Source organism: Pipistrellus kuhlii, unplaced genomic scaffold, assembly GCF_014108245.1.
Source record: "Pipistrellus kuhlii isolate mPipKuh1 unplaced genomic scaffold, mPipKuh1.p scaffold_m20_p_2, whole genome shotgun sequence".
In the NCBI taxonomy this organism is placed as follows: domain Eukaryota; kingdom Metazoa; phylum Chordata; class Mammalia; order Chiroptera; family Vespertilionidae; genus Pipistrellus; species Pipistrellus kuhlii.
In genome coordinates, this window is record NW_023425515.1 from 164,381,531 (window position 1) to 164,404,010 (window position 22,480).

Below are 22,480 nucleotides of genomic sequence, written 5' to 3' on the forward strand. Positions count from 1 at the left end.
TACAGATGCCTCCCTTTTTCCCCCAATTGACGCCCCCCTCCCTTACCTGGCTTTCACCACACTATCATCTGTGTCCATGGGTTATGCATATATGCATATAAACTCTTTGATTAATCTCCCCCCGTCCCCAGACCCCAGACCCCTCACCTGAGGACCTTCCCTCTGAAATGCATCAGTCTGTTCTATGCTTCTCTGTCTCTAGATCTATTTGTTTTTTTTTTAAGGGACCCGCCCTCTCTGGATGGAGAACAGGGCTGGTTTTCTTTTCTTTTTCTTTTAATATATTTTATTGATTTTTCACAGAGAGGAAGAGAGAGGGATAGAGAATTAGAAACATCGATGAGAGAGAGTCATCTATCAGTTGCCTCTTGCACACCCCCCACTGGGGATGTGCCCGCAACCAAGGTACATGCCCTTGATAGGAATCGAACCGAGAACCCTTCAGTCCGCAGGCCGAGGCTCTCTCTATTCACTGAGCCAAACCGGTTTCTGCTCTAGATCTATTTCGTTCATCAGTTCATTTTGTTCATTAGGTTCCATATATGCGTGAGATCCTGGGATACTTGTCTTTCCCTGATTGTGACTTATTTCGCTTAGCATAATACTCTCCAGGTTCATGCACGCAGCTCACTGTCCCTGCCTAGCTTTAATAAATTTGAAAAAAAAGAAAAAGAAAAGAAGGGGCGGGGCTTGCTAGTAACTCCCGCCCCCAAAGCGGCGCGCGCAGCCGAGCCTCCGCGCAGGCGCAGTCGCCCCGTCACCCCTCCCCCTCCGCCCCTCCTCAGGCTTCCGCCCCCTTAAACCCGGGGTCGCTGGGCTTCCCCGGCCGCTGCAGTCTGACAGCACCCCGCTGCGCCGCCCCGCGTCTGTCCGCCGCCAGGACCGCGCCGTGGGAGCCATGACGATCACCTCCCTGAGGCCGCGGCCCCTGCGCCGGGTGTTCGTGGTGGGCGTTGGGATGACCAAGGTAACGGGGCCGCCCCGCCCGGGAGGCGGGCTCCCCGCTCCGCTCGGTCCGGGTGCGGGCAGGGGAGCCCCAGGAGCCCCGGCCCGGGGCCGTCCCCCACCCCGCCGCCTGGGACATCGGCCCTCGGGGCATCGGAGCGGCAGTTGGCGGGGGTTGTGATGTAGAGGGTCTGAGGGGTTGCAGTGTCCCCCGGTTCTTCCTGCGCCCATTTCCTCTCCCTCCTTCCGTTTCGTCCCCGCGGCGGAGTTTGTGAGGGACACAGCAAGAGGATCCCCAGTCCGCGTCTCCTTTGACTCTGAGCGGACCTTCCGAGGAGGCAAGGTCCACCCCACTCCCCGCAGCGAAGCGGTGGAGAACGCCCCCTGCTCTGCACTCCTGGGAACACAGTGGTCCCCGTATCCACGGTTTCCGTTAGCTGCCGCCAGCCACCGGAAAAGCCCCCAAATAAACATTCCTAAGTTCTAAATTGCACTACTCACCTAGTCACTTAAGCAGCCATGCACTTAGCCATCTTGGTTGTGTGTGTGTGTGTGTGTGTGTGTGTGTGAGAGAGAGAGAGAGTGAGAGAGAAAGAGCGAGAGAGAGAGAGAGAGAGAGAGAGAGAGAGAGAGAGAGAGAGAGAGAACACATCTACATAACTTTTATTACAGTATATTGTTATATTTTTTATTTTATTCTTAGCCATTGTGCCTAATTTATACACTAAACTTTATCGTGCATATGTACAGATAGGAAGTAAACAGTATGTTTAGGGCTAGGCACTCTTTGTGGTCTCAGAGACCCACAGAGGGTCTCAGAGCAGATCCTCCAAGGATAAGAGGGGACTGATGTACTCCCTGTTGGATTCCTTCTCAGGGACATTAAAAAAAAATTAAATCTTGATTGTTGAAAGTATTAAATATGTCCCCCCCACACACTGACCCCTTCTAGCTCACCCCCCACCCCTCCACCCCCCTACCCTAGGCTTTACCACCCTATTGTCTGAGTCCATACATGGAATTTGGTTGATCACTTCCCACTCACCACCCTCCCCAGCCTTCCCTCTGAGATTCCACAGTCTGTTCAATGCTTCTGTTTCTGCATCTACTTTGTTCCTTAGCTTCCACATATGAAGGAGATCATGTGATATTCGACTTTCTCTGACTGGCTTATTTTGCTTAGCATAATACTCTTCACGTCCTGCCATGGTATGTCATAGGGAAAGAGATCCTCCTTTTTGTACTGCTGCCTAGTATTCCCTGGTATAAATGTACCACTTTTTTAAAAAAATATATATTTTATTGATTTTACACAGAGAGGAATTGAGAGGGACAGAGAGTCAGAAACGTCAATGAGAGAGAAACATCGACCAGCTGCCTCTTGCACACCCCCTACTGGGGATGTGCCCGCAACCAAGGTACATGCCTTTGACCCAAATCGAACCCAGGACCTTTCAGTCTGCAGGCTGGCCGATGCTCCATCCACTGAGCCAAACCGGTCCTGGCAGTTGTACCACTTCTTAATCCACTCATCTGCTGATGGGCACTCGGGCTGTTTCCAGATCTTAGCTATTGTAAACCGTGCTGCTATGAACACACATTCTTTCTAATTGGTATTTCATGTTTCTTAGGATTTACTCCTAGAAGTGGAATGACTGGGTCAAATGGCAGATTCACACTTAATTTTTTGAGGAAACTTCCTACTGTTTTCCATAATGGCTACACCACTCTGCATTCCCACCAGCAGTGTATTAGGGTTCTCAGGGACATTTTGAAGTACAGATGAGGAGGAAAAAAATGATGGTCAGTGTCTTGGTGAAGATTTTTCCAACCTTGTGTCTATTCCTCAAGCGTTAACCATTTTAGAAATTTTGGTGCCTTTGGAGTTAGGACTATATAACTAACCACTTACTCTATTTTTTTTTAAATATACTTTTTTATTGATTTTTTTATAGAGAGGAAGAGAGAGGGATAGAGAGTTAGAAACATCGATGAGAGAGAATCATCAATCAGCTGCCTCCTGCACACTCCCTACTGGGGATGTGCCCGCAACCAAGGTACATGCCCTTGACGAGAATCGCACCCGGGACCTTTCAGTCCGCAGGTTGACGCTCTATCCAGTGAGCCAAACCGGTTCCGGCACCACTTACTCTTTTTAATACTGCTTTTATGTGTGATAATCTACTACCCATAGAGATACATCTTACATCACAGCTGAAATAAGTTTGCAAAATTTTGAGTGGTGCTTTGTACATAAAAATTCCTAATTAAGCCGAAACCGGTTTGGTTCAGTGGTAGAGCGTCAACCTACAGACTGAAGGGTCCTGGGTTCGATTCCGGTCAGGGGCATCTATTGTACTTTGGTTGTGGGCACATCCCCTGTGGGGGGTGTGCAAGAGGCAGCTGGTCGATGTTTCTCTCTCATTGATCTTTCTAGCTCTCTATCTTGCTCCCTTCCTCTCTGGAGGGGGGGCCAGTAAGGGGTGACCAGGATGGTGGTGGTGGGGGGGCAGTTAGGAGTGACCAGGCCATCAAGGAGGGGGCAGTTGGGGGCAACCAGGCTGGTAGTAGGGGGCAGTTAGGGGCGATCAGGCCAGCATGCAGAGGCAGTGAGGGGCAATCAGGCTGGTAGGGAGGGGCAGTTAGGGGCAACCAGGCAGGCAGGCAGGTGAGTAATTAGGAGTCAGCAGCCCTGTATTGTGAAAGGGATGTCCGGTTTAGGCCCAATAAACCGGCTGTCGGACATCTCCCAAGGGGTCCCTGGTTGGAGAGGGTGCAGGCTGGGCTGAAGGGACCCCCTTCCATGCACGAATTTCGTGTACTGGGCCTCTAGTAATTAATAAATAATAATACAAGAATAAATAATTTCACATACTCATGGCTGAAAACCTACTTTTGCCACATCCTATATTTAATGAACTTATACAATTCAACATCCAAAAACCCACAACCCAATTAAAAAATAGAGAACATGAATAGACATTTCTTCAAAGAGGATATACAGATGGCCAACACATTCATGAAAAGATGCTTGACATCACCAGTCATTGGGAAATGCAAATCAAAAGTACAATGAAATATCACCTCACACTTGTCGGATTGGCTATTATAAAAAAGACAACAAATGGCAATTGTTGGCAAGGATGTGGAGAAAGGGAACCCTTGTGCACTGTTAGTGGGATTGTAAATTGGTGCACCACTATGGAAAACATCATGGGGCTTCCCCCAAAATTAAAAATGAAGCAGAAAATTAAATATTCCACTTCTGGGTATTTATCCAAATATTGAATTATAAACAATAATTCAAAAAGATATATACACCCCTATGTTCATTGCAGCATTGTTTGCAATAGCCAAGAAATAGCAAGCTAGATGTCCATCCATAGATGAGTGGATAAAGAAGATGTGGTAAACACATACAATGAAATATTACTCGGTTATAAAAAATCTTGTCATTTGTGATAACATGGATGGGTTTAGATGGTATTGTGCTAAGTGAAATAGGTTGGACAGAAAGACAGTATCATATGATTTCACTTACATGTGGAATCTAAAAAAAGAAACAAACAAAATAAAACAGAGACTCATAGATGCAGGAAACAAACTGATGGTAGGCAGGGGAGTGGGTGGAAAAAGGCCTGTATCTTCCTTGACAAAAGTCAGTCTTTACCTTAATTGAGCCAGCCTGTCTATTGACTCGTTTTTGTTTAGGAATTTTTATGTTCAGACCATCCGCTGTGGTTACTTTAGGTCTCAGAAATTCTCCCTCTGCCATCATCCAGTCACTGACTCCTCTCCTCCAAAGGCTCGCCATAGATTAATTATGACTTTTTTGTTCAGCATTAGTTTGTGAGTTCATCCATAATTTTATGCGTAGTTATAGATTGTTTATTCTTATTGATGTAATGTCCAAAATGTGACCATATCACAATTTATCCAAGCTACTGTTAATTGACATTTGGTAGTTCCCACCTAAACATGCTTTAAATTTTGAAGCAGTAATATTGTATGTGTTTATTTGCCAGAGTAATTTTTTTAAAGATATATTTTATTGATTTTTTATAGAGCGGAAGGGAGAGGGATAGAGAATTAGAAACATCAATCAATTGCCTCCTGCACACACACCCCCCCCACACACACACACACTGGGAATGTGCCTGCAACCAAGGTACATGCCTTGACCAGAATCGAACTCGGGCCCTTTTGGTTCACAGGCGGTCGCTCTATCCACTGAGCCAAACCGATTTCGGCCAGACTAATTTTTTAAAAATTTCCTTGATTTCAGTAAGAAATGGAAATGTGATGTTATTTTACTACATGGCTGGCAATTTAGTGTTTAATGGCTATTACTTGTTAGAGCCTAGCATAGTACTCTTTACATACGTGCTATCTGTAAATGCTCTGATTGTGACTAGTCAACTGAAGACTAAGTAGAAGGAGAATGGATAATTTTTGCATGCTGAATTAGGGAATTATGAAGGATTCCCAAATTCAGGGATTATGAAGAATTGGGATGGGTCAGAGACAGAAATAAATGTTAAATATTTTGGTTTGGAGCAGTTTGACAGCTGCATTTTGGCACCACAATGAAGTGTGGCATTTAAGTTAAATATCTGTACAGTGTTTCACATTGGATTTTGACTCATTGGCGGTAATGAAATCAATTTAGAAAGTTTCCTCTAGCATTTAAAAAATTAAAAATAGAAAATATTGTACTAATATCACAAGGATAAGTATTTCATAAAAGTTTTGCTTTAATTACATATAAATATACAGTTGGTCCTCTATATATGTTGGTTTTACAGATAAAAGATATTCTCCTAAAAATGTTGTTGTAGTTGATGTGCACTATGTATTTAGGCCTATAATGGTTGCAGAGGATGTATCTGTACTGGGCATGTACAGACTTTTTTCTTGCCATTTTCCCCTAAAGAATACAACAAACAACTATTTAGATAGCATTATAGTGTACTAGAGGCCCTGTGCACGAATTCATGCACAGGTGGGGTCCCTCAGCCTGGCTGGAGATCAGGCCAATCACAGCTGTCTTGCCCAGTCCTAATTAGGGCCAGCCAGGCCAGGGGCTGAGGGACTGTGGGAAGTTAGCCGGCTGCAGGGAGAGACCGAGGGACGTTGGCTGTGGGAGTGCACTGACCACAAGGTGTTCGTTAGGTTGCTTAGGCTTTTATATATATAGATTAGGTATTATAATCTAGAAATGATTTAAAGTACACAGGAGGATATGTGTAAGTTATATGCAAATACAACACTATTTAATGTATGTGACTTGAGCATCTGTGGATTTTGATATCTGTGTGTGTGTGTGTGCGCGTGTGTGATGTTCCAGAACCAATCTCTGTTGGGTACCAAGGGCAGACTGTATGTGTATGCTGGATTGTGTTATAATACGTATTTTATTGTGGTTTTCAGTCAGAAAGTTTTAAAAGTCATCTTTCTACCAAAACCGGTTTGGCTCAGTGGATAGAGCATCGGCCTGCAGACTGAAGGGTCCCAGGTTCAATACCAGTCAAGGACATGTACCTTGGTTGCGGGCACATTCCCAGTAGGAGGTGTGCAGGAGGCAGCTGATCAATGTTTCTCTCTCATTGATGTTTCTAACTCTCTATCCCTCTCTCTTCCTCTCTGTAAAAAAATCAATAAAAATATATTTAAAAAAATAAGTCATCTTTATCACAATGACTAACAAACCACTTCACTTTATCTTAATCAGTCACAAGTTTGGTAGGTTTTACTTTCTTTGTGTTTCTTAAGGCTATCCACTTCTTTCCTCCTCTGTGCTGCTATGTTAGTCAACTCTCACTTGGTCTATTTCAGAATCATGCCATTTGTTCTCACTACCTCCAGCTTTGCTCCCTTCATTATTTTCCACATTGCAGGTAGAGTGATCTAAAATTCATCTTCTCATCTCAGTCTCTCTTTCTTTTTGAAAAAATAGGGCTTTATTTTTCAAAGCAGTTTTAGGTTCACAGCAAAATTGAGCCAAAAGTACCCAGAGTTCCCATATACTCTCTGCTCCACACGTGCACAGCTTAATCCACTATCAGTAATCTGCCCCAGAGCAGTACCTTTGTCACAACTGCTAAACCTCTGTTGACACATCATTATCGCTCAGAGTCTCTCAGTTTACATCCAGGTCACTCTTAGTGTTGTACATTCTATGAATGTGGGCAAATGAATGATGATATATGTCCATTATAGTATCATACAGAATGGTTCACTGCCCTAAAAACCCTCTGTGCTCTGTCTGGTGATCCCTCCCAACCTTTTACCCCTGACAACCACTGATCTTTTTATTGTCTCTATAGTTTTGCCTTTTCCAGAATATTATATAGTTGGAATTACACAGTATGTATGTAGACTTTTCAGATTAGCTTCTTTACTTAGCAATATTCATTTAAGTTCAAGTTTTGTGGATTGGTAGCTCATAGCATTTTAGCATGGAATAATATGCCATTGCCTGAAGGTGCCAGTCTATTTATTCATTCACCCACTAAGTTGTTTGCTTCCAAGTTTTGGCAGTTATAAAGTTATTATAAACATCCATGTGCAGGTTTTTGATTGGACAGAAGGTTTCAAATCATTTGGGTAAATAACAAGGAGTGCAGTTCCTGGATTACGTAGTAAGAGAATGTTTACTTTTGTAAGAAATTGCCAAAATATTTTCCAAAGTGGCTGTGCCATTTTGCATTCCCTCCAGTAATGAGTAAGAGTTCTTGTTGCTCAACATTCATGTCAGCATTTTGTGTTGTAACTGTTTGGATTTTGGCCATTGTAATAGGTGTATAGTAATATCTCATTATTTTATTCCAGTCTCTTTTTAAAAAAATCTACTATAGCCTGGCTGGTATGGCTCAAAGGTTTTGTTGACCAATATACCAGGAGGTCACAGTTCAGTTCCTGGTCAAGGCATATGCTGGGTTGCAGGCTCCATCCCCAGGGTTGGGCATGCAGGTGGAAGCCAATCAATAATTCTCTGTCATCATTGATATTTCTATTTATTTCTCCCTCTCTCTTGCTCTCTGAAATCAATTAAAAAAAATATTTTTTAAAAAAAGTAAAATAAGCTGAAACCGTTTTTGGCTCAGTGGATAGAGCGTCAGCCTGTGGACTGAAAGGTCCCAGGTTTGATTCCGGTCAAGGGCATGTACCTTGGTTGCGGGCACATCCCCAATAGGGGGTGTGCAAGAGGCAGCTGATAGATGTTTATCTTATTGTACATTGATGTTTCTAACTCTCTATCCCTTTCTGTTCCTCTCTGTAAAAAATTAATAAAATATATATATATTTAAAAATAAAGTAAAATAAAAAGCCTGTTGTCTTCAGGATAAAACTTTGCCTTCCCAGGTGCCTATAAGGTCCCTTGTGAGTTGACTCTACAGCCAGACTATTGAAGTTTCAATTCCACTGCATACTAGTTGAGTGTCCTTAATGTTGCTTAATGTCTTTGTGCTCTAGTTTTTATTTTATTTTATTCCTTTTTCTTTTATTTTTCCTGTAATTAGTTTATATGGAATTTTATTCTAACATTTCTCTGATGCTCGTTTTTATGTGAAAATTATTTTTCTGAATTGTTGAAGGAGATAGAGTTCAGGATACTTTTTAACTTTGTAATACTCTTTATTTTATTAATTCTTTGAAGTGTTGCCTCTAGTTTTTTTTTGTTTGTTTGTTTGTTTTTAGTGGTAAAATGGTGATGATAAATAATAGTATCTACTGTGAATATTTCTCTCTTTTCTGCATCCATCGTGGCTCGAGAGCAGGGGCTGCTGGGGATTGAGAAAATGAAAGAAAGAGACAGACACAGAGATGGAAAGAAAAAACTGGGGCCGGGTGGGACCACTGTCCTCTGATGGAGAGACAAGGACCCAGAGCTAATACAGCGTGTTTATTTTATGCAGCAAAACCCAGGAAGTTTTACTGAAGGTCAAGACAGGGAGATTATGGGCATTCTTGGGTGGGCCTGAGTCGTCTTAGTTCCTGGTGCTTGGCTGGTTTTAAATAACAAAACCCACCCCCTGGCACCTGGGCTGAAGGTCAAGCTGACACACTCCTGCCTCTGGCAAAGCATGTTTCCAGGACATGGCTCTGCCAATGCCACTGGATTCAGCTGACGAAAATTAAAGAAATGCTTAAGTGCCTTCCCAGGCGCTCTCTACAATCTACCTCTTAGTGTTATTGTGAGGACCAAGTGAGTGAGTAGATATAAAGTGCTTAGCACAATTCGTAACACAGTAAGTTCCCAGGAAATGTTAATAGTTATCATTTGGTCCTAAGTTACTTTTCTATCCCTATCACTGCCCATCTTGAGCTTCAACCTCTGCAGTATAAAAGTTTTTTGCAGTTCTTGGATTGAGCCACATTCTGTCACTTCTAGGCCTTTGCTCTAGGATTTCCTTTTCTCTCACGGGGCTGTTACCCTTAAAGACTTCATATAATATAAATGTCAGTTCCTCTGGGAAGCCTTTCTAGTCCTCTCTCTGACTCTGGGTAGTTGTCTCTCCCAAATCATTCTGTACTTATGACACTGAAGTGTAATTTCCTATTTTTTCCTTAGGCTGGAATCTCCTTGAGAGTAAGGACTGTATATTATTTATTATCAGAATCAAGGAAATGCTAGGTGTTCATTCTGTTTTTATTTGAATAAATGCATTTCTGTGATGTTCTGTTGTGAAGAAATCTAAACTTGCTTCTGTTTGTTATCTCCTTCTGTATTTCTAGTTTATGAAGCCTGGACTTGAGAACTCAAGAGACTACCCTGACTTGGCAAAAGAAGCAGGTAATACAGAACATTTAGACCTTTGAGCATTGTAGCTTGTTGTGTGATCTGCCTTGATTGTGGAGGAGCCTTGCCGCCATAAAAGGAAGCCTGGTCAGGGGAGAAAAGCCTATACAAGCAGCTGCCTAGTGGCTTTCAGGAGGAGGAGGGGAAGAACCTCGGCATTCCTAGCTGGTAGCCAGAGCAGACAGTGGCAGTGATGTCCGTGCTACCCAGCTGTTGGTTGGGACAGTGGAGGGCTCTGTGAGAGAGAAAAGTAGAGTCATTAAAAGGGATAACTTGATTCTAAGAGATATGACAAAATTAGCATCTTCCTTTTCTAGAAAAGGGATAATCACATTCAAAACTTATTAAATACCTGTATGGTGACTTTCCTCTCTTTGCTAGACTGAGCCAATGTAGAGAATTCTTTTTCTATCACTAGCCTATTGTGTGACTAAATGAGGTGATGCAATTTGTTGTTGTTTATTCTGGTGAGTATTAAGCAAAGAACTTGGATGCATCCTAGTGAGTGAGCTGGAACTCAGAGAAGGGTCCACAGTGTGTGGGTCTGTGTTCTCTAAGCCAGCAGTCGCCAACCCGTGGTCCGTGAGGTCCGAGAGGTTGGCAACTGCTGGTTTAAGGAAACCTTTGGAGCAGCAGCTGCCAACCAGTGGTCCCACTGGTGGTCCCTGAGGTCGGAAAGGTTGGTGACCGCTGCTCTAAGCTGTCTTCAGAGGCACATGCTTGGGCTAGGCTGCTGCTAGCTGCACTATCGATCCTGCTAGCTTGCTGCAATGCAACCCCCCAAAAATGACTGCGGCCCTAACTGGTTTGGCTCAGTGGATAGAGCATCGGCCTGCGGAATGAAGGGTCCCAGGTTAAATTCTGGTCAAGGGCATGTACCTTGGTTGTGAGCACATCCCCAGTAGGGGGTGTGCAAGAGGCAGCTGATCGATGTTTCTAACTCTCCCTTGCTCTCTGTAAAAAAATCAATAAAATATATTATTAAAAAGAAGAATTACTACGGTTATTAATTAGATACTCCACTAGTGTCTATAGTCCATATATTGGGATTTTGTTTCAGCTCTGTCATTCAACTCAGTATTTAGATATTATTATACTATATATGAAATCAGAGCATCTCTGCTCCCCAAAAGGAAGGTTCATGAGGATTAATTAATTGATGTTGATTCTCTGGGTGGGCATTGTTCATTTAATATTTATTTTTTATATTGCTAAACATTCTCTTTATTTTGTTTTAATTTTTAAATTGATTTTAGAGAGAGGAAGGGAGAGAGAGAAACCCACAACCTGGGTATGTGCCCTGACCAGGTATTGAACCACCACCTCTTGGTGTACAAGACGATGCTCCAACCAACCTAACTGCACTGGCCAGGGTAATGTTATTAAATATTCTCTTTTTCTCACTTTTTTTTTTAATCCTCACCTGAGGATATTTTTCCCATTGTTTTTCAGAGAGAGTGGAAAGGAGGGAGGGGGAGAGAAACAAAGGGGAGAGAGAAATATCTATGTGAGAGAGATGTCAATTGGTTGCCTTCTGTATGTGTCCCTGACCAGGGCTGGGGATTGAATCTGAAACCCAAGAACGTACCTTTGACTGGGAATCAAACCCATGACCTTTTGGTACACAAGCCAATGCTCTATCTACTGAGCAATACCAGCTATGGCTATTTTCTTAACATATGTCTCCAAATAGCTTCTGTCTTTCTCTGAAGTGGGAAATGCTTTAAACAGTTCTTTGTATATATTTTGTTCCATTTTCTTTTTCTTAGTTAAAAATTTTGTGGTTATTTTAGTAATATGTGAATATAACATTTTGATTATAAAATGGTAATGTTGAGGTGAAGTTATGGAGTTTGAAACTAACTGTAGGGATTAACTGACTGTGCTTAAAATTTTCTTCTTTTGTAAGTACAATCAGGAAAAGAAAACTTCATTTTATAAAGGAACTTTGCCCTGGCCAGTTTGGCTCAGTTCATTGGAGCATTTTCCCATGCACTCTAAGGTTGTGAGTTCGATTTCTGGTCAGGGCACATAGCTAGATTGAGGGTTTGATCCCCGGAGGCAACCCATCGATGTATTTATCTCACTTCAATATTTTTTTTTCTCTCTCTTTTCCTCCCTCTCTAAAATCAATACGAAAAAGAAAAGGAACTTTTATGTAGAGTAAACTTAAAAAAACATATGTTTTTATTGATTTTAGAGAGCGAGGAATGGAGAAGGAAAAGGAGAGAGAAACATCATTGGGTTGCCTCTTACACTGTGTGCACCCTGACTGGGGATCAAACCCACAACCTGGGTATGTGCCCTGACCAGGAATTGAACCAGTGACCTTTTCATGCATGGGATGACACTCAACCAACTGACCCACACCTGCCAGGGCTAGAATAAACTTTAAAACCTAGCTTTGTTCATAGCTCTAGCCAGTTTGGCTCAGCGGATAGAACGTGGATTCTGGTCAAGGGCACGTACTTGGGTTGCAGGTTTGATCTCCAGCTCCAGTTGGGGCATGTGGGGAAGGTAACTAATTGATGTTTCTCTCACATTGATGTTTCTCTCTGTCTCTCCTCTTCCCTTCCACTCTAAAAAAAATAAAAAAATAAAAATAAATAAAAATAAGTAAGTAAATAAGTAAATACCCATTGGTTCTAAGTTTCTAGGGAAATGAGAAGTATAAATATGACTCTACTCACAATTCTGAAATAGTCTTAGGTGAGATGTATGTATCTTCAGACCACAACAATCACATTTAGTTTACCTTGGAGTAAAAACCCATAACATTCTTTTAAAAAAATACATATTCTTACTGATTTCAGAGAGAAAGGGAGAGTAAGAGAGAGATAGAAACATCAATGATGAGAACCACTGACCTGCATGCTCCCTACTGGGATCATATGCTACATAGTTTTATATTCTGAATCTTTAAACTTATTTTATCATGAGCATTTCTCTTGTTACTTAAAATTGTTTGAAACATTAATTTTTTTTCATATATCATTACATATTTATGCTATGATTTTTGTTGGACATTTAGGTTTGTAACTTTTTGATATTTTAGAATTATAGTGAACATCTTGCTAAATAAATATTTGGTCTTCCCTGGCCATTTTGGCTCAGTGGTTGAGCGTTGACCAGGAGGTCAAGGTTCGATTCCAATTACTGGTCAGGGCACATGCGTGGGTTATGGACTCCATCCCCAGGGGGTGTGTGCGGGAGGCAGCTGATCAATAATTCTCCTTTATGATTGATGTTTTTATCTCTCTCTCCTGCTCCCTGTCTTTCTGAAATCAATAAATTTATTTAAAAAGTTTTTGTATAATCTCTAGGTACTTTTTCTTTTAAATATATTTTATTGATTTTGTACAGAGAGGAAGGGAGAGAGATAGAGAGTTAGAAACATCGACGAGAGAGAGTCATCGATCAGTTGCCTCTTGCACACCCCCTACTGGGGATATGCCCGCAACCAAGGTACTTGACCTATACCGGAATCGAACCCGGGTCCCGTCAGTCCCCAAGCCGCCGCTCTATCCATTGAGCTAAACCGGTCTCGGCTAATCTCTAGGTACTTTTGAGGACAGAGCTTGGAAGTAGACTAATTGGAACAGTGATTATGAACATTTTAAGACTCTTGCCAAATTATTTTTCAGACTGTTTACATTATTAGTCTCACCAGCAGTATTATAACTAAAAATTAATTTTTTTGCTCATATGTTAAGCAGAAAAATATAACTGGTCAAAGGCAATCCCATAACCAATTATGTGTCTCTTAGTTTTGTTTTTTAAAATTTTTATTGATTATGGTGTTACATATGTGTCCTTACCACCCCATTATCCCTCTTCCCCCATCCCCTCATGCCCTCATATGTGTTTCTTAGTCTAGAAAAATTCAAAGTAATACAAAGTAATACATTCATGTGGTTATACACACACACACACACACACACACACACACACACACACACACACAATGGCTTATGATTCCCAGGCTTGCTCCTCAGGAGACAATTTCTTTGAACTGTTTTGGCTTTAGTTGACCTGGTGGTTATCTCTATATCTCTAATGTCTATTCTATCACACTTAGTTCAGTTTTTCGCTTATCAATATGTTTGCTTCTCACTGTGATAGATGAGGATTTAACTCACACCTCTTCAACCTCCACTCTCCTCCCCAGTTTTACTTTTTTTTATTGTTTAAAATATTACAAATAGTAGTACATATATCTCCTCCCTGCCCCCCCTTTGACCTTCCCCCAGCCTCCCTTACCCCCTGTCACATGCCCTCATCTCCCCCCCCCCCCCCAGTGTCTTGTGTCCATTGGTTGTGCTTATATGCATCCATACAAGTCTTTCGGTTGCTCTCTTTCCCCCCTCTCCAACACTCCCCAGCCTTCCCGCTCTCTCCAGTTTACTTTTATGTATTTTTTCAGTTCCTCCATTGATCATTTCTGTAACTTTAAATAACATCCTTAATGCTCCATTTCTTGATCCTGACATTGTAAGATGAGCACCTGAGTGTTTCCACCCATCTTTATCCCCCATATTGACATTCTAACCAATTTTGCCCACTACATGTACAGTGGAGCCACAGATATGAATAAGACAAGTGCCTTGCCATTAAGGAAACTTAATATGCTTGCCATTAAGGGGATTTAATATATTTATAGTTAGGTATATAGTTAGGACAGAAAATGTTAAATAACAAATAGTAGATGTGAGCCCAGTCAATGTGGCTTGCTGGTTAAGTGCCAACTTATGAACCAGAAAGTCACGGTTCAAATCCCGGTCTGATTTCCCGTTTAGTCTAGTGGGGGTTGTGCAGAAGGCAGCTGTTCAATGACTCTCTCTCCCTCTTATTTCCTCTCTGAAATCAATAAAAATATTTTTTAAAGAGAACGTGTGAAAAATATTTTTTAAAGAGAACGTGATGCAGTAACTTAGAGGAAGAAATGATTACTTCTGAAAGAAGAGATCTGAAATGATTTGGTGAAGGATTTGTCATTTGAATTTAAAACAGGCTATATGGAGATAAATTTATTACTCTGAGAAAAACCTAAGCTTAATTTTTACTCACCTAAAGCAAATACTTAAAGCACTGTTTGATGAAACCCTTCTGTTTTTATAGGTCAGAAGGCTTTAGCTGATGCACAGATTCCTTACTCAGCGGTGGAACAGGCATGTATTGGCTACGTTTATGGTACGTGGAAAACTACATATTATAAAAATTATTCACCTGAATCTAGCAGCAACCACACAAATAATTTTAACTTTCAAAACTCAGAATTCAGAGTTTTACCTATCATTCCTAGATTTCTCTTATGTGTCAGCTTAATTTAACATATATTTTGTGCCTTTATTATATTGTCAAAATAGATAAATGAAAAGAAATTTATCTTTTAAAATGAAAAATTATCTATAGTTCTACCATATAAAGAAAATTATTGTTCAGAAGATAAATTTTTGTTCCTTATTGCCTTGAAATTTGCATTTATTGTCTTTTTATTTGATAAAAAAATTTCATTAAATCTTTTCTGATTAAAAAATGTACTGCCCTAGCTGGTTTGGCTCAGTGGATAGAGCATTGCCCTGCAGATTTGAAGGGTCCCAGGTGTGATTCCGGTCAAGGGCATATGCCTGGGTTGCAGGTTCAATCCCTAGTAGGGGGCGTGCAGGAGGCAGCCGATCAGTGATTCTCTCTCATTATTGATGTTTCAATTTTTCTCTCCCACTCCCTTCCTCTCTCTGAAATCAATAAAAATATATTTAAAAAAGATAAAAAATGACATATACTAATTGTAGAGGGGGGAAAAAAGTGAAACAAAAGCACACAAAAAAAGTCAACTGTTGAAACGAGGTCAGAAACATGGCAGCCTGAAAGGTCCCTATAGGCTCTTCCCTGGAACAGTTATAGCTCAGCACACAAGCACATCTGAGAAAGCCGGGCCTGGGACAGCAGAATGTGGGCCACTCAGAGTGAGCAGGGAAGGAGAGAAGGGGGAAGAGCAGAGCTGGGGCCAGAGATACAGTCTGAAGTTCACTGTGGGTCCGGGAAAGAAGAATCAGGTTGCATGTGCACAGTCTGCAGCCCTGAAGAGCAGAGAGGAGAACCAACATTCCTGCCTGAGTGGTCAGCATGTGCTGTGGTTGAACCTCGTGATTGGAGCAGGGACAGGACACAGAGGTGTGGCAGCTGTGGTTTAGCAGATGTCATTATCAGGCAGAAAACAAAGCCACTGAGCCTGGCTGCCTCCCCTTACGCTCCAGAGCTAGCAGTGGGCCACAGAAGAAGCTGTGGAAGTGGTGTTGAACTGGAGAGGCAGACACATTCCTCCCTGAGCAGCTGGTTCCAGTGGTGGAGGGGTGAGGGTGAGGGGATGGGGGGATGGTGGTGATGGAGATAGAGTTATGGTAGCTGAGATCTGGCAGTCGCTATTGCTGGCAGGGAGAACAAAATCACAGATGCACAAGCTGGCCTTTGCCACTCCACCCCTTTGTTCCTGTTGCAGTTGAGCTCAGCCAGGGTACCTGGGAGAGCTGGGCAGTACTGGCAGCATCTGGTTTCTGGGGGGAGTACTGGGATTTCATGGACTCGGAACCCCATTAGACATTACAATTTCCCACAGGGGTGGTGTTCTGAGACTGAGGTAACCTGGTTACGGAGAAGATGCCCACCTCTCCAGGGAATGAATATAGGGCATTTTCCACCAGGCCCACAGAGATCTGAGAAGCCAGAGAAGCCAGAGCAGTGCAAGAGAAAGTAAAAACCTGTGCTCCAGCGCCACCTACTGGAAAACAAAAGAAAGGCATCTTAGCCTGCCTGATAGAAATTGTTACTATTTTAAAAAAAGCAGATTTCATTACCATAAATGCCTAGGCAGAGGCATAATCCATCAAATACCAATGATAACCAAGGTAACAAGGCAGCTCAGAAGGCAAATGAAAAATCTCCAGAAAATAAACTTAAAGACATGGAAAACTCAGTTTAATGAACTCAGAAATAAAATCAATGAATAAATGGAGTACTTTACCAAAGAGCTTAAAACTTTTAAAAATAACCAAATAAAAATTTTGGAGCTGAAGAACTCAACCAAAGATATGAAAAATGAACTACTGAGCTTAGGAAAGAGAGTTGATCAGATGAAAGAAAAAATTAATGGTATTGAAGATAGAAATCTAGAAATGATTCAGATCAAAGAAGATAGAAACTTGCGAGTAAAAATAAATGAAAGAACTCTCCTAGGACTATCTGACTTCATCAAGAAGAGCAATAATGTGTAGCCCAGTTGGTGTGGCTCTTCAGTCAAACATTGATCCTTGCATCCACAGGTTGCTGGTTTGATTCCCAGTTAAGGAACATGGCTGGGTTGCCTCTTGATCCCCAGTAGGGGGCATGCAGGGGAAACTATTGGAAATTTCTCTCTCATCAATGTTTCTCTTTCTCCCTATTCCCTTTCTCTCTCTCCAAAATATCAATAAAAAACATTTAAAAAAATAATAACTTGTATACTAGAAGAAAAGAAAAAAAAAGGGAACAGAGTCTATTCAGATAGTTGAGAATTTCTCAAACTTATGGAAGAGTTGGATCCTTAAATCCAAAAACCAAAGAGAACACCTAATTATTTCAATCCAAAAAAGGCCTTATCCAAGGCACATTATATTAAAACTAGAGGCCCAGTGCATGAATTTGTGCATGGATGGGGTCTGGCCAGCCCGGCCCTGATTAGGGTGGATCAGGGCCAGGCCTGTTGGAAGGAGGAGACAGTGGGAGGTTGGCTGGCTGGCCTGCCTCCATCAGGACCCAATCAGGGCCAGGCTGGTTAGGGGTTAGGGGGCCCCATGTGGTTGGCTGGTGGGTCCCACCCCCAATTGGGTGGGGGAGCTGTGGGGAGGGGTTGTAGATGGTTGGCCAGCCAGCCCCAGCCCCAATTAGTGTGTGTGTGTGTGTATGTGTGTAAAATCAAGGGCAGGGCTGGCTGGGGGGAGGGGCCAAGGGAGGTTGGCCAACTGGCCCCACCCCCTGATCAGCCAGTTCATTGGCTGCAGTGGGTGTCATAGCGACTGGTCATTCAGGTCATTACGGTGTTTCGGTCACTGGCTTTTTATATATATAGATTGTCAAAACTTAATGATAAAGAAAGAATTATCAAGGCTACCAAGGAAAAGCAGACAGTAATCATGAAAAGAAATCTTATTAGAATACCGTCAGATTTTTCTGCAGAAATCCTATAAGCTAGAAGAGATGGAACCAAATGTTCAAACTATTGGAAGAGAGAAATGATCAGCAGAGTTATCCTTTGGATATGAAGGAGAAATAAAGACTATTCCAGACATACAGAAGCTGAGGGAATACTGAAAGAGGTTATCTATGTGAAACAGACAAAAGGATACAAAACTATGAATAAGATAACAGATAAGAGCAGGAAATTGCAACCCTCATGCAATTGCTTGGCTATTACTTGTTTATTTCTCTACTTTCCAATCATTGTATTGTGTAAAGGAAGTGCACATACATTCTGTGTGTTTTTTTCTACATTCTATATTTTGATAATTGTTTATATTTGCAGAGTAGATGGCGCTTAATGTTAAAACTGTTTCTGAGTAAGCTGTTAATAGTGTATTTATTGTTCTGTCCATGTAATATAGTAGGCAAAGAAATAATATGGAAAAATAATAATGTGGTATTATATTGTATTACAACTCCACAATTCCCATGCTGCATATATTAAAATTGTAATTTCTTTTTCTATACAGGCGACTCTACCTCTGGGCAGAGGGCTATCTATCACAGTTTGGGGCTGACTGGAATTCCTATAATCAATGTTAACAATAACTGTTCTACTGGCTCTACTGCTTTGTTTATGGCCCGGCAGCTGATTCAGGGTGGTGAGTAGTGCTGGTTAGTTTAGTGCACTGAAATAGATTTGGGCTTATTGATCCCCTTGCATCATGTTTTCATTCGGTCACCTGAGTGATGGCTTTATTACACATTATAAAGGGATATGTGATTTCACCCTGTTAAAGTATACAATTCAGTGTTTTTGAATATATTCACAGATTTATGCAACTATTCCCACTATCTAATTTTAGAACATTTTTATCCCACCAAAAAGAAACCCTGTACCCATTAGCAGTCACTCCCCAGTTCCCTCTCCCCCTAGCTCCTTCCTACCACTAATCTACTTTCTGTCTCTGTGGATTTACCTAGTCTGAACATTATATAAATGGATTCATATGATATATGGCCTTTAAAAAATATATATATATTTTATTGATTTTGTACAGAGAGGAAGGGAGAGAGAGAGCTAGAAACATCGATGAGAGAGAGTCATCGATCAGCTGCCTCTTGTACACCCCCTACTGGGGATATGCCCGTAACCAAGGTACATGCTCTTGACTGGAATCGAACCCGGGACCCTTCAGTCCCCAAGCCGACGCTCTATCCACTGAGCCAAACCAGTTTCAGCGATATATGGCCTTTGTGGCTTTCACTTAGCATTATGTTTTCATAGTTCATCCATGCTTTGGAATGTTACTTGTACTTCATTCCATTTTTTGTCCAAGTTAGATTCCATTGTATGATGTTCCACAATTTGTTTATCCATTTTATCAGCTGTTTTCACTTTTTGGCTATTATGAATAATGCTACAATAAACATTTGTGTACACTTTTTTTGTGTGACTTTCAGTTCTCTTGGGTATATATCATATTTTATATTTCCATATATTTTAGGGTCTTTTATTAGATCCTTTATTCTGTTCTGACTGATTGTTGACTTTTGCTCCATACTCAGTATTTTAGTTTTTGGAGCTTTACAATGTCATACTGTTTGACAATGCTAGTATCCCCTGTCCCCTCTGCCTTGTTATTTTTCTTTCTTTTTTAAAGACAACTTTTGTCAATTCTGTCTTGTTTTGCTGGTCTGTTGAACTTTAACATCATTTTTTTTTAAGTGCCCTACCCTCCAAAAATTATTCTGTTAATATTTTGATCAGGATTCCTTTTAAAATAATGTATTAATGTAATGGTTTAACATTAAAAATTACTTATTCATATTCATTGTTCACTGAAACATATTTCACATTAATCAAGTCTTATTAACATTGAAGATCAAAGAAACAATGAAACGCTTTCTTGATTTTTTTCCCCTCTTACCTAGTAGCATTTAAGAATTTCCCCTAATTTTTCACTTATTAAAAAATTATAGGATTATAGTATATTTTAAAATTTTATCGAAGTTGACATATTTTTAAAAATTGGAGTATTTAATGTATTTTGTTGAATGTCTAGAAATTAAAAATTTCAAAATAATTTTCTTTCCAGGTGTGGCAGATTGTGTCTTGGCTCTTGGCTTTGAGAAGATGGAGAAGGGGTCTCTTTCAGGAGGGGTAGGTCTCATTTACTATTATTTTGGAGTTGTTATGACACTCTAAGAAAAGCTTTGCTTATCATACTGCCATAAATAGCTCCTGTAAATAAGCAACATCCTATATTAAAAGCCTATATGGTAAGTGTCTAGTCATAAGGTTGTCCCTTCAACCAATCAAAGTGTAATATGTTAATGACATACTAAGGTTACTCAGCCGCTTGCTATGATGTGCACTGACCACCAGGGGACACACGCTCCAACTGGTAGGTTAGCTTGCTGCTGGGATCTGGCAGATCAGGACTGAGCGAGATGGGTCAGACATGCCCTGGTGCCCGCCCATGGTCCCTCCTTAGCTGGCCAACCTCCCACGTCCCTCCCCAGCCACAATCTGTACTGGTGGGGTCTCTCGGCCTGGCCTGCGCCCTCTGGCAATCTGGGCTGAGGGGGCCCACTCACCACCCCCTCCGAGTGCATGAGTTTTGTGCACTGGGCCTCTAGTAAAACATAATTTGGCATAGTTGTTAAATGAGTGGATATAACCCAAAAGCTAAAAGGTAGCATTGTATATGTACACATATATCCTGGTATTTTAGAACAGTGAAGTGTGATCGAGATAATTTAGTTCAACCTCTTTATTTTGTGAATGATGAAATTGATGTTCAGAGAGGTCAGATTATTGAATTTGAGATGGACTTATCTAATTAAATTGAAAGTTATTTATCCACTCAAAAATTAATTTTATTCAACTAATTGAAGATAATAATATGTGGGACTTCTCTGTTTCTGGTAAGCCAAGTTATTTGAATCAATTATCCTACTGAATACTGGAATAAAATATAAACTACAATATTTGAATAAAACATAAAAAAAATATTCTGCAGCATGAAAGAGCTAACAATAGAGAGGAACTGCAGGTCATTGCCAGAAAATAAAGATTAGCATTTGAAGGTGCTTTTGCTTTAAAGCAGTGGTTCTCAACCATTTTAATGCCGCGACCCTTTAATACAGTTCCTCATGTTGTGGTGACCATAACATTTTTATTGCTACTTCATAACTGTAATTTTGCTTCTGTTATGAATTGTAATGTAAATATCTGTGTTTTCCGATGGTCTTAGGCAACGCTGCTAGCGGTTGCGACCCACAGGTTGAGAACCGCTGCTGTGTAGAGAACTCTTCAAGTAAATTTTCAAGGACATGAAGTCAAAGAAAAACAAGGCACCATACTTGAGAACCAGGAGAATGAGGCACAGTGAGAACCAGGAGAATGAGGCACAATAAACAACGATGTTTGAAGACTTCATAAACTGGATTTATTGGACTCAGATTGAGGCATGCTTACTATACTTAAAAAAATAAAAGACAAGCCCCTTGGAAATATCTTAAGGGTATAGGAAATTTCAAAAAGAGACACTACTGGCCTAAAAAGAAAAATAATAGAATTGATTGGAAAGTGAAATAATTAAAATTTCAAAAGATATGTTTTTTAAAAAAATTTATTATTTTTTAAAATAGATTTTTATTGATTTTAGAGAGTAAGGGAGAGGGAGAGAGGAAGTCAGAAACATGAATGATGAGAATCATTGATTGGCTGTCTCCTGCACATCCCACATTGGGGATCAATCCTACAACCCAGGCATGTGCCCTGAGTGGGAATCAAACCGTGATGCTCAAACCACTGAGTCATGCTGGCTTGACATATAGTCTCTTATGATCTTTTGTATTTCTGTTGTATTAGTTGTAAATTCAATTTCAGTTTTTATTTTATTTGAGCCCTTACCTGTCTTAGTGAGTCTTAGATTTATTATTTATAGCATTATTATTTACATTACTAGGGGCTCAGTGCACAAAAAGAATTATTGGCCGCGAGGCTGCAGTGGGCATAGGGTGAGTCTGAGCCCATCCTCCATGTCCCCGATTCCCTGTCTGCTGGCAGCCCTGCTTCCATTGCCACTGCTGCTACATGCTGATGGTGCAGAGCAATTGGGGTTGGTGCCAGCATCAGGTGCAAGTGGGGCCAGCACCAACAGCAGGAGCAGGGAGAGATGCAGAAACCCTCAGGAGTGATTGGGATTGGCTCTGGGCGCTGGCAGCAAGTGCAATCAAGGCTGACAGTTGCGGTTGTGAGGGGGGCTGGCACCGGCAGTGGGTGCATGCAGGGCCGTCAGTGGCAGCGGGTGCGAGAGGCAGCTGTCAGCCTTGATTGCCCCCCAGGAGCAGGAGGAGGTGGAGAAGCCCTGAGGGGCAATTGAGGCTGGCTGCTAGCAGCTAGTGTGAGAGGCGGCTCTGGCACTGCCAGTGGATGCCAGGTGGACCCCGGCATGCAGGTGCAAAGAATTTTCAGTAACCACAGAGGCTCGCCCCAGTGACAGTGAC

The 22,480-nt window shown here is 41.4% G+C and overlaps 1 protein-coding gene across 2 annotated transcripts in view; it reads left to right on the forward strand.

Annotated features, from left to right (window-relative positions):
• The first annotated feature begins 782 nt into the window (after positions 1–782).
• The window catches only part of SCP2 (sterol carrier protein 2), a 94,160-nt gene continuing 72,462 nt past the window's right edge, over positions 783–22,480 (forward strand). The window contains exons 1-5 of one of the 2 annotated variants that reach the window (XM_036447658.2): positions 783–967; positions 9,685–9,742; positions 14,867–14,938; positions 18,493–18,624; positions 20,062–20,126. In XM_036447658.2, the coding sequence (XP_036303551.1) occupies positions 899–967; positions 9,685–9,742; positions 14,867–14,938; positions 18,493–18,624; positions 20,062–20,126 (396 nt within the window). In that variant the 5' untranslated portion in view covers positions 783–898. The remainder of the gene's footprint in view (positions 968–9,684; positions 9,743–14,866; positions 14,939–18,492; positions 18,625–20,061; positions 20,127–22,480) is intronic. The other variant, XM_036447656.2, reaches the window with a different exon arrangement.